The following is a 10,834-nucleotide window of genomic DNA, read 5'->3' as shown; positions in this document are numbered from 1 at the left end:
ATAGCAAGATTTGTCATGTTCTGTACAAATTTCTTGTTGCAGAAGTTATCAAATAGAAATTAGGGGGTATGCTTGATGGTAGTGACTAGAGAAAATTTTGTTATTACACATATCCTTTCTTCAGCAGTACCATCTCTCTTCCATCATATCCCAGAACCAAGCGGTTGTGCATATTCCCTCACTTTTGCTGGGTTGCTATCAGAGAGATCAGTTTATTGATCTTAATACCAATGCATCAGCAAAAGGAAAGGATATTGGGAGGAACAATTTAGCTGATGCTGGCTATGAGAAAAGATTAGTAGCCCCATAGCCTCACCATCATGAGAAATCTATCACTACTGCTATTGATTAGGTCAAATCTACATTAAAAAGTTTTGGTTTTGCCAGTAGCAAAACCAGCACTGTCAATAAATTTTATATTGGTTCAAGAAGCAGATGAATGTTGTGACTGAAATCTGTCTTTGTAATTCAAGATCATTAGGCTGAAGAAATTCAAAGTAATTTTAAAATAGCTGTATCTTCTAGACGATTTATGAAAAATGCTTTTTCTAAAAATATTGATTTACTATACTACACAGTCTGTTTACTCTGGTGTTCAGCTAGCCTTACAGATATAAAACTCTTGCTTACCACAACTTAATCTGCCTTCCTGTGGGTTAAATTTTTTATCCATTTATATCAGCCCAGACACTAGACAAATTTCCCTCTGCAAAGCAGTGATCTCTTACATTTTTCTATGCTGGTAAATCTTTATATTTTAAGGATTTTGATATTATTTAGACATTATAAACAAACAATCAAACAAACAAACTACCCTCCTCTTCCCCTCCCCTCTCTCCACCCCAAAATCTTTGCACGGAGTCTGAACACAGGAGTATTTCCTCACAGGTAATGGACATCTTTCCTTAGGATGATCTTGAAAGAGACTTTTCCCTTTCATGACTCTATTAGGCTTGGATACTTCTGGAAAAGAAATAAATTATGGGGAATCATCACTCCAACATTTGATAACATATGCTTGTTAACATATTTATATATTTTAATTCCAATAGACTGATATTCGGTGCTTATATTTTCCTGTCCTAAAAGAAAGGAAGCAGAAAAGAGGAGAGAGAAACTTCAACCGTGAAACCAGGCCATTCATAATTACCAGAGTAAATTTTTCAAGCAATTTTTTTTTATTTCTACAAAAGAGAATTTTTTTTCAGTAGCACTAACATACAGACAAAAAAAAACCATCCACCTAGCTATTACACAGACAATTATTCATAAAATAATAAAACATTTGCTTCAGGATTCTGTAATAATAGAATAGAATAGATAATAGAGCAAATAATAGAATAGAATAGATAATAGAGCAAAATATCAAATTACTTCAGTTTTCAGTATAATTTTCTGCAATCTTTCTGTACTCCTAATTGGAGACTTAAAGTGACTGCTGAGTCAATAATAGTAAACAAAGAATCATGTTGATCCACAAGTCACTTTTCTGACTGATTTAATTCTAATTGCGACGTTTAACACAGATTTACCTGAGAAACAGTGTATGCAAAGTGAAACAGTGTAGTCAAAGTATGCATCTCACTAATTCTCTTAGTGGACTAGTATAAGCAGCTTTTTACATAATGGTTTGTGTAGTCAATTAGCAGAGTATTAGCTATAATAGATAACATTCTTGCTAAGACCATATTAATTAGAGCTTAAACACAGCTAATCTGAGACCTATATTGAATTTATATTATTATGTAAGCAGAATGTTTCCGCAAGCAAGTAATTTCCTTCATAGCATTTTAAGGAAAAGGAAATCCTAGCATCTGAGATATAAACATGCCGATTTTATCAGAGTACTGCAAACCACTTAATGTTTCTTAAAACTTGAGTGTGCCAGGCTGTGTTACAAATAATAATTATGAGCAGTAAAGGATAGAAAGATTGAATACCTTTTAAATTTATTGGGGAAAAAAAGGGGTGGAATTGCAAGCTAAGAAAATATCTGCAAGGTTTTAATGGATGTATGTTTTTGCTCCTCATTTTGCTTTGAGTTACACCACAGCTCTGGAGTTGTCTATTCACTTCTCTTCAGCAAAAAAAGAGCTAGTATGTCTATATGGACCCATTTTTTAGTGATAACATGAATTCACCAGTTATGAGACAAACTTTCTCTGAAAATAATTAGGAATCCTGTCTTATACAGATTAAAATTAATTTTTAGCTGCATGGATTTGTGGCCTCCTTATCACTTTGTTCAGCAGTTCTGCAGTATAACCAAAGCTTAATACGTCTCTAGTAAATCAGCTACCTGAAGAAATGCTGTAGGCAAAAACATATTAAATTTTTAAATCACAGATAACCATGGAACTCAGTAATTGCAAATTTACAAGCAGAGAAAATTTTGGGACAGTATCAAAAACTGTATTGCAATGAAACTAAAACGCTGCCATCTTGACTTCTGCTATGAATTGTGGCATCACTGCTGTTAGTAGAAAAAATTCCACTAATATGAGGCTGATAAGGCCACTACGTCTTGTTGTCTAGTTACACCACTGAGAATTATTGCCCATCTGCATGCCAGAAGACAAGTGACTCTCATGGTTGCTGAAATGAAGTGGAAGAATGAGGGCTAATATGGTTGTAAATGCTCATGCCAAGAGTCATGTAGGTGACTGGGGCAGACCAGGCAGGTTAACACTATAACATCAGATGCAGATTTGACAACCTTTTGAATACCTACTCCCCTCTCCCATTTTTATTAAGAAGTCATTTTTGCATTTGTAGTAATTTAAATTTTTTCATTTTTAGTGAAATATCCCTTCAAGCATTATGGGATAATTAAGTATCAGCATACTCACTCGTATCTAAAAATATCAGCCAGCAGTGCTTTAAAATCTCCCCGATTTATACATTATTATTTTTGGAACATATACTTTAATTTCACCAACAGAGGTCACTAAACCACTGAGAGAGAACCGTAAGTGTTTGGTGGGAACACACCCTAGTCAATCTTCCTAACATCTTTCAATAGTGATTTTCAAAGGGCTCTTATACAGCTGCTTCAGTAAATATAAGCTCAGTTAACAAAAAGAGAGAAAAAAAAGAGAAGAGAGTGTATGCTTATGCACTCAGGAAAATGAGCTTTACTCAGGATATGAATTACACAAAACACTAGATTTTTAAAGATATTTCAGTATTAGAATGTATTTAATATATCTATTATGAAGCCAGTAGCATACATATATGCATAGGTATGAGTATTGTTAAATGAATTCAAGGTTAAAACAGGCCCTGATTTAAACAATAGTGTTTTGAATGACCTGCTGAATTTTATTTTTCAAGCTTTGTGCTGTTGAAAACCAACCTAATGGGGAGAGAGGATGAAGAGGAGGATCCCAGAGAAATAACATTTAATGGTATTAGTACCAGATAGAAGCACAGGAGAAACCAAGAGCTGTCACCGACTTGCTCATTTTGGCAGAAACACTCAGCTAATGGAACTGTATTAACACATAATTTTCCAACTTTCAACTGTAATGAAAAGCTATTTTTACAAATCATTACTTTCAGTATTTGGTGTTTCAGCCACATGGCTTCTATTAGTGTACAGGGGAGTTTCACAACCGAAGCTGCCTGTGCAGCACTGAAAGTGCACCTTTTATGTTGAGCTAATCCCAGAGGGGAGTCAGCACTCGTGCCCGTGTCCTTTTGACCTTTATCCTTTTAATGCATTTTGCCTCAGTAGCAAAAGGTGAAAACCTAGTTCTTATGTTTCAAAACAGAGCATTTCAACTCTGATTCTCAGTGAAGCTAAGGAAAGTAACATCAGCTCTTGTGGAAATGTTGAAAGTCCCTGGCTCAGCAATCAACAATAGCTTTACAAAAGTGTTTTTAGAATCGCTTTTCTGGTAGCCCTTTGAAACTCGCCCATACAGCCCTGCTGCCATCCTTCTGAGCAGCTGTGAACATGTGAAGTCACTGGAGTGGAAGATGTTAATTACTGTCAGCTACTGGAATTTCTCCAGGGACCTCTTGTGGTTAGAAACATGTGTCCCTAAAGAAGTGCACTAGGTGCTGGGATCATCTCTCCTGTAGCATACCTGAATCCTCCCTTCTTAAGCAAAAGGAATTTCTCATTCCAAAGCAAAACTCTAAATAATCACTTTTAAGTGTTCTTCTCATATGACACTGTGATTTTTCTAAGCAATCTTAACTGTAGAATTTTTTATTTCTGTGAATAGAGTTCTAACAATAGGGAACTGAGTGTTTCAGGGACTAGGTTTAGCATATATACAGATTTTCATTAAAAACTGGGGAAATAAGTCTAAAATAAAAAAGGAACAAAATCAGAAAATATGGAAAATAAATTGATGGACAGAAACGTGGTTAGGGCCTTTATCCCACAACTAGAGTAATTTGCGCTTCCTTTTTACAGACAAGTAAAGGCTACACACTTCCCTCCATGTCATCAGAAAAGGGCACAGACTAAAAATGGTCTTCTTTCTTCAGATTTACCTCCTGCTATTTATTGGCATTTTGAGTCTGAACTAGTTAGCATCAGGAGCTTGATGTGATGCCAGTGAGATATTACCCACAGGGAACCAAAATAATAGCAGATGAGCTGGCAGAAAGATCCCCAGAAAAGGAAATAACATTAAAATTCTAAGCCTAGCCCTTTACTGTGATAACTACAAAGCACCTTTAATGACTGAACACATTCTTAAATATACCTCGTAGATCTCTCTGCAGTAGTTAAACCTTGTAATCACTACCACCCCCACAACACGACCAAGTCAGGTAAGTCTGTTAATCTGCAGGACTTGACTCCCAATGTGTGAAGATAAATGCTGAGGACATTTCTCTTGTCCTTTGCTGTAGGTGAGAGTGGCACGTACTTCCCTGTATCATACTCTATCAAGTGACAGACACAGCAGTCTTTGATAATCTAAGGGAGTTGAAGGAAAACAGTCACCCTGGTCCCCAAGAATGCTGTCCTTTTACTGTAAGGGCACAGAAGTCCTCATCCGGCCCCAGGAGGAAGGTGTAAGTGGGAAGAAGGAAACTGAATGTAATGGAAAGTAAACATATCAACTGTGAAAACAGTAACCACCACCAGCAGCTACAGAACTCCTTCCTTGTTATACTTAAGGACAAGTACGCTGATATTCAGTGTTTACAGAGGTAAAAGTCCCACAGTTACAGGGCCAATTTCCTTTTATGTAGGCCATTAGTGCTGTTGTATTGTACTCCCTCTTCAGTCCAACATCAAACGCAGTGATTGAGGAGAAGATAGAGCTCAGGTGAAGGATTGCTTAATTCTTTCAAAATGGTCACTGCTTAATAGCATAGACCTTCTCCTAACTTCGGCTCAGCTGCTGCAGGCCTTTAACAAGGCTTGAGATGGTAATAGAATGTGTTTCCCAGGTCACCGCAAGTAACAAAGAAGATAAAAGTACACAAACACAGAACTGTTATATACAAAAAGTTTAATTGAAATACCTGTATAAAAAATATGATCTCCATACATTTCACACCATTAAACAGAAGAAAAAAAAATCCAAATCCAAGCTGCATAAATGCAACCAGATCACAGAAACACAGCTATTAAAATAAATTAAGGTTTATGACTCTGCCACTCTACCTTCCAGAGCCAATGCACGGAGACTGTACAATGTCAATAACTTAAAACCCTTCCAAACAGCATTACTTTACACTTCTGGTATAATAATACCAGACAAAAGGCATACTGACTAACTTGAAAAAGTCATTCTATTTCCCTTAAATTAGACTTTGTACAACAATTTCCCATCTTCCAACAAAGAACTGGTAAGGTCAGAAATTTTTTTTATTTTTATTTTTTTGTAACCAAAAGTTGACAGGAATGCAGAAAAAAAAGTGCCATGGGCAAACCACTAGAATTCCCATGGGGAGAAGGAGGGGAAAGCACAGTGTTGAATAACTCTAACCAAATAAATTAACCAAATAAATAGCCACAGTTGAAAACTGTGGGAGGTCTTCTAAAATCCAAACAATAAATAACTGTATAGTACACGGGAAAAACCAAGTTTACATAAACACATTATACAGGTATGGAAAAAAAAAAAAGTAGAAGTCCTTGAATATTGCATTGATTGTGCATTCAACATGCCCATACATACTTTAAGACTCGCAGGGTGACAAAAGGCCGGGGGGAGTTGAGAAAGGGGCTTCTCATGCCCAATAGTAGAGATGATAAAAGGAAACATGAATAAATGTTTCTGATAAAGAAGCCGATATACCTGTTCATATTTCTGTGCAGGCTATAGGAAATATCTTGAGCAGCAGAGGTGGGTTGGATTTGTAAAGGGCAGGGGGGCAGGAGTGAAATGTCTGTGTTCAAGTATTCCATCACCAGTGGATGGGACTACTTCATTCAATCACCGAACAGGTTCTCCAATGCATCATAGGAGCTGCTTCCTCCAGCACTGAGTCTAAAGGGAGCAAATTCCTATAATGAACTGGATCTTCTTTGGACATAGACAGCTCAAAAAAGAAAGTCCCACTGAAGCAGCTTTCAAAAAGGCACTCAAAAGCAAATAAAATCTAGTCCAGGCTCTATGAGAGCAAAAAAGTTTACCATGTATTCAAGAGGTCGCTGCTTTCTTAGTAAGGTCAGTCTTTGACCAAGTACTGGCCTGCAACTCCCAAAAATCAGCATTTCCAAAGGAAATCTCTCATTCCAAAGCAGAAACCAGCAAAGGGGGAAAACAAAATCAAGTCCCTCAGACAAAGATTCAACTACAGAATAATGAATGCATTTTTCTAGCCCCTCCTATGTATTGGCAGCAGCACTGTGGTCTTTCTGCTTGAAGCTCCCCCTCCCAGTGCGAGGTCCTTAGTAATTCACAGACTCTCATTACTTGAACTTGTGCTAGATACATCAGTATCAAGGGTCCGTAGCCTTATGTCACAGTCCTCAGACTTCACTACTTCAGATTTGTGCATCCATTGATGGTCAAAAATCTGCTCAAGTGTTGGTCTGTCTGAAGGCCTCAGTGAAAGGCACCATTTGATCAGCTGTTGACATTCTGTAACAAAAAAAGAAAGCCATATTAGGCTACAAAAGTAAAAAAAAAAGACAATCCTCAGCAAAAAAAATCTACCCACACAAGCTCTCATGTACGAGACTATTTAAAAAAAAAAAAAAAAAAAAAAAAAGCCCAAAACCAAAAATCCCATTTGACTTCTGTAGAACTTACCAGGTGAAATTCTTCTTCTGAAGTATAATCGCCCCCTCAAGATTTCTTCATCTTGCTCAAAAGGGATGTCTCCACAAACCATGTCATATAACAGAACTCCCAGAGACCATACTGTTGCTGACCGCCCATGGTATCTGTGGTATCTGATCCACTCTGGAGGGCTGTATACTCTTGTTCCTGAAAGCATAAAAAACCCAACACAATTAGAGTAAAGGTTTAAAGTGTTTCCCCATTGTTCAGCTCCTTCTGGCAGAGCTAAAATAAATTCAAAAACTCGACATTTAGGAATTAAAAAAAACAAGCCAAAAAAAACCCCAAAAAAACAAAACCCAACGCCAAACCTAGAAAACGAAACAGCTTTAAATTTTTCACAAGCCAAAACCATTAGCAGTGTAATTTCAGGTCATCTGCAGGGTTACACCATCAACAGACTTGGCCCATCCGGTTGTTCTATTTTGTTGCAAGGAATAACACAGCCCCATCAGCTGACTGTTTACTGAGGCAAGCTCCCTTTCACTGACCACGTGGCGTCTGCAGCATCACACCAAAAATAGACACAAAAGGACAAAGGGGGCTGGCAGGGAGGAGGAGAGGGCGACAAGAAGGTGAAACTCAGGTCTGCCCGCATTACACGGGGCTAATCTGCTTTATCCAATTCCACAGGGCAGTAAACAAAATAGGGCCGCTTACGATTTCAATGTTTTTAAAGCCTCCCCTTGGGGCTTCTATGCAGCAGCTTTTCCCAACTCTCCCCCGTTCCCCTCCCTTCAGTGTCCGAGGGCTCCTTGGATACCAAACAAAACGGGGAATTCGTGATGCCGAGGTCACGTGCGGCAGGGCCTCGAGTTTCACAACAAACAGATGTGAGTGCGGCAACTGGGGGCGGGAGAAAGACCCCGGTGTTACATCAGTCGTACTCCAAGGACTGGGGGAAATGCTCCCTCTGGTCACATGCTGGCTTATGTTCAGCTTTCCCACCTCTAAAGCATCGACCCCAGACGCTGTAGCAAGTCATTTCGAGAGAGTGCATTTGTCCCCATCGCTTTAAAATCTGCAATGCGGGATTTCCAGGACACTGGCAGAATGGGAGCGGGGGAGGTACCACTCCGAGTTAAAAAAAACCACCGCATATAAAAACTGCATATCCACACATGGAAACATCCGACACTGGCAAAACCTCCATGTAAACAGATCGCCCTCTAGGAAAAAAACCCCGCTTTTTCCAAGACAGGGAAACATAAACTGCTGCGTCACTGCCTGGAATCGCTTCTTTCCTACGCAACTGAACACCCCTAAGCGGCTTCGGGTCCACAAGTTTCCATTACCGATAGACCTGATATGAACCCCCGTATCAGGGGCTCTGCTGGCTGTGACTAGTCACTGTTAAGGGGCTAAGCGGCAGCTCTAGGGAGGGCATCACCCCGGGAGGGGCACGGGAAGGGTGGGGGGCACGTACCATCGAAATCGGTATAGACTGTATCCTTGAGGAGGGCCCCCGAACCAAAATCAATGAGCTTCAGCTCTCCTGTGCGGAGGTCAACCAGCAGGTTCTCGTCCTTGATGTCCCGGTGCACCACGCCGCAGCCGTAGCAGTGGCGCACCGCCTCCAGCACCTGCCGGAAGAACCCGCGGGCCGTCTCCTCGTCCAGGGCACCCTTCTCCGTGATGAAGTCGAACAGGTCCTTCACCAGCTCAGGCCGCTCCATGATGATGAGGTACCCGTCGGGCCGCTCGTACCAGTCTAGCAGCTTGATGACCCCTCTGAAGCCGGAGCCCACCTTCTTGAGAAGGACGATCTCCAGGGGCACCATGATGCCGCTCTGGGCAGAAAAAAGGGCGCGGGTCAGCGGCGGGGGGGGGGGGGGGTGGCGCGGCCCGGGGCACCCCCTCACTGAGGGGAGGGAGGCGGGGAGGGCGTGCAGGGCGGGGAGGAGGGCGCGGCCGGCGGGCCCCCTCTGCTGCTGCCGCAGTCCGAGGGGCGGGCGCGGCGCTGCGGCGGCGAACCCCCGCCAAATTCCCTCCCGACGCAGAGGCCGCGCCAGCGGGGCGGGCCCCACCGCCCACACAATGGCCTCGCCGCGGAGCAGCCCCGCGGCACCCCCGAAGTCCCCCCGGGTACTTACAATGGTGCCCCACTCGGTCACCCGCTCCTTCACCACATGCTTCACGGCGACCTGCGGAGAACGGAGGCGCCGTGAGCGGCGGGGCGGGCTGAGCCTGCGCCCCGCCGCCGAGGGCCGGGCCGGCCGCGCCCGCCGCTTCCCGCGCCACGCTCCCGCCCGCCGCCCCCGCCCGGGCGCCCCGCGCCTCACCGGCAGCCCGTCGGCGATCCTGTTCCCTGCGTACACGGTGCCGAAGCCCCCGCTGCCCAGCACGGAGCCCACCTGGTAGACTTTATCAAACGGCTCCTTCTCCACTTTCACTGCGTAAACAAGAGGGGGAAAAACCCGCGTTAGTGTCCGCAGCCGCGCTGCGCCCGAATACTAACAATAATAGTAATAATGATAATAGTAATAAATAATGTAAAAAAAAAAAGCCCACAAACGCTCTGCCTGGCAGACCCATATTGTGTGCGCTGCCCTGATTCCGATCAAGGCTTTATTAAAAAAAAAAAAAAAATCAATCTTTTTAGTTAAAAAAATAAAATTAAAAAAAAAAAAACCGCAGCTCCGGGAGTTACGAGACGCCGAGCCCAACGCCCCGGTAACGCAGGGTCGGTCCGCGTCCTCCGGCGCGGCGCTGGCAGGGACACCCCAGCCCCGTACCTGGCTGGAGGATCTTCACCGGCAAGTGGTCCATGCTGGGGCTGCAGATGTGCGCCAGCGAGCCGAACTTGGAAAGCAACATCTTCCGAGGCGGGGAGGAAAACGTCGAGTTAGTTCCCCGCGGCAGCTCCGCCGGCGTCCTCTCGGCTCGGCGCGGCTCTCCTCTCTCCGGAGCCGGCGGAGGGCGGCGGGCCGCCGAAAGCTTCTGCGCGGCTCCTTCTTCGGCCGGGGGCGGGAACCTATGAAGTCCTTGGGGGTCCGTCCCCGCCGGCAGCAGTCCAGGTGTCGGTCGCACAAAGTCCTCCGGAGAAACGCAATCAGCGAACGCGCCGCTCCCGCGTTTCTTCTTCCAGCCGGCGAAAGCCGCTCGGGGCGCAGGCAGACACAGGCAGAACTATAGCCCTCCGCGGAGGCAGACAAGTCCAGGGGCTTCGGCTCCGTGCGTGGAGCCCGCCCCTGCGGGGGCCGCGGTGGCAGGAGCGGGCTGGGCGCCGCAGTGGAGCCGTGGCGGGCGGAGGACAGACCGCGCCGCCGCCGAGCTGCCCGCGCGCTTCTGAGCCAGCGGCGCCGCCGAGCCGCCTCTTAACTCCCAATATTTTGGTGCGGGCAGAGTGCGGCGAGCGCGCCGAGAATATCCCTCCGCGGGGGCGGGGGGAAACACCTCTCTCCGCCGTCCCCACCGCCCCCTCCCCTATGCGCCGGAGCCCCCGCGGGGCGGCGGCCGTGACTGCAGCGCCCTGTCCCGCCCCACCGCACGGGCGGGCACGGGGAGGGCGGGGGGCTGGGAACTACTTGATCTGTAGTAACCGGCGCGCAGAGTTACATATCGTCTGAGAAGTA

General features: G+C 44.4%; 1 protein-coding gene across 1 annotated transcript; it reads right to left on the bottom strand.

Moving 5' to 3' along the window:
* Positions 1 to 5,460: 5,460 nt before the first annotated feature.
* Positions 5,461 to 10,567, bottom strand: PIM3 (Pim-3 proto-oncogene, serine/threonine kinase). The gene is made up of 6 exons (XM_053978561.1): positions 9,995 to 10,567; positions 9,542 to 9,651; positions 9,353 to 9,403; positions 8,686 to 9,049; positions 7,230 to 7,406; positions 5,461 to 7,058 (listed from the first exon to the last, which is right to left on the bottom strand). The coding sequence occupies exons 1-6, from the start codon at positions 10,074 to 10,076 to the stop codon at positions 6,874 to 6,876; spliced, it is 969 nt and encodes a 322-aa protein (XP_053834536.1). The 5' UTR covers positions 10,077 to 10,567; the 3' UTR covers positions 5,461 to 6,873.
* Positions 10,568 to 10,834: the final 267 nt, after the last annotated feature.

This window comes from Vidua macroura, chromosome 5, assembly GCF_024509145.1.
Source record: "Vidua macroura isolate BioBank_ID:100142 chromosome 5, ASM2450914v1, whole genome shotgun sequence".
Taxonomy (NCBI): Eukaryota; Metazoa; Chordata; class Aves; order Passeriformes; family Viduidae; genus Vidua; species Vidua macroura.
The sequence above is the reverse complement of the archived record's forward strand: the minus strand, read 5'-3'. Positions and strand labels throughout refer to the sequence as shown.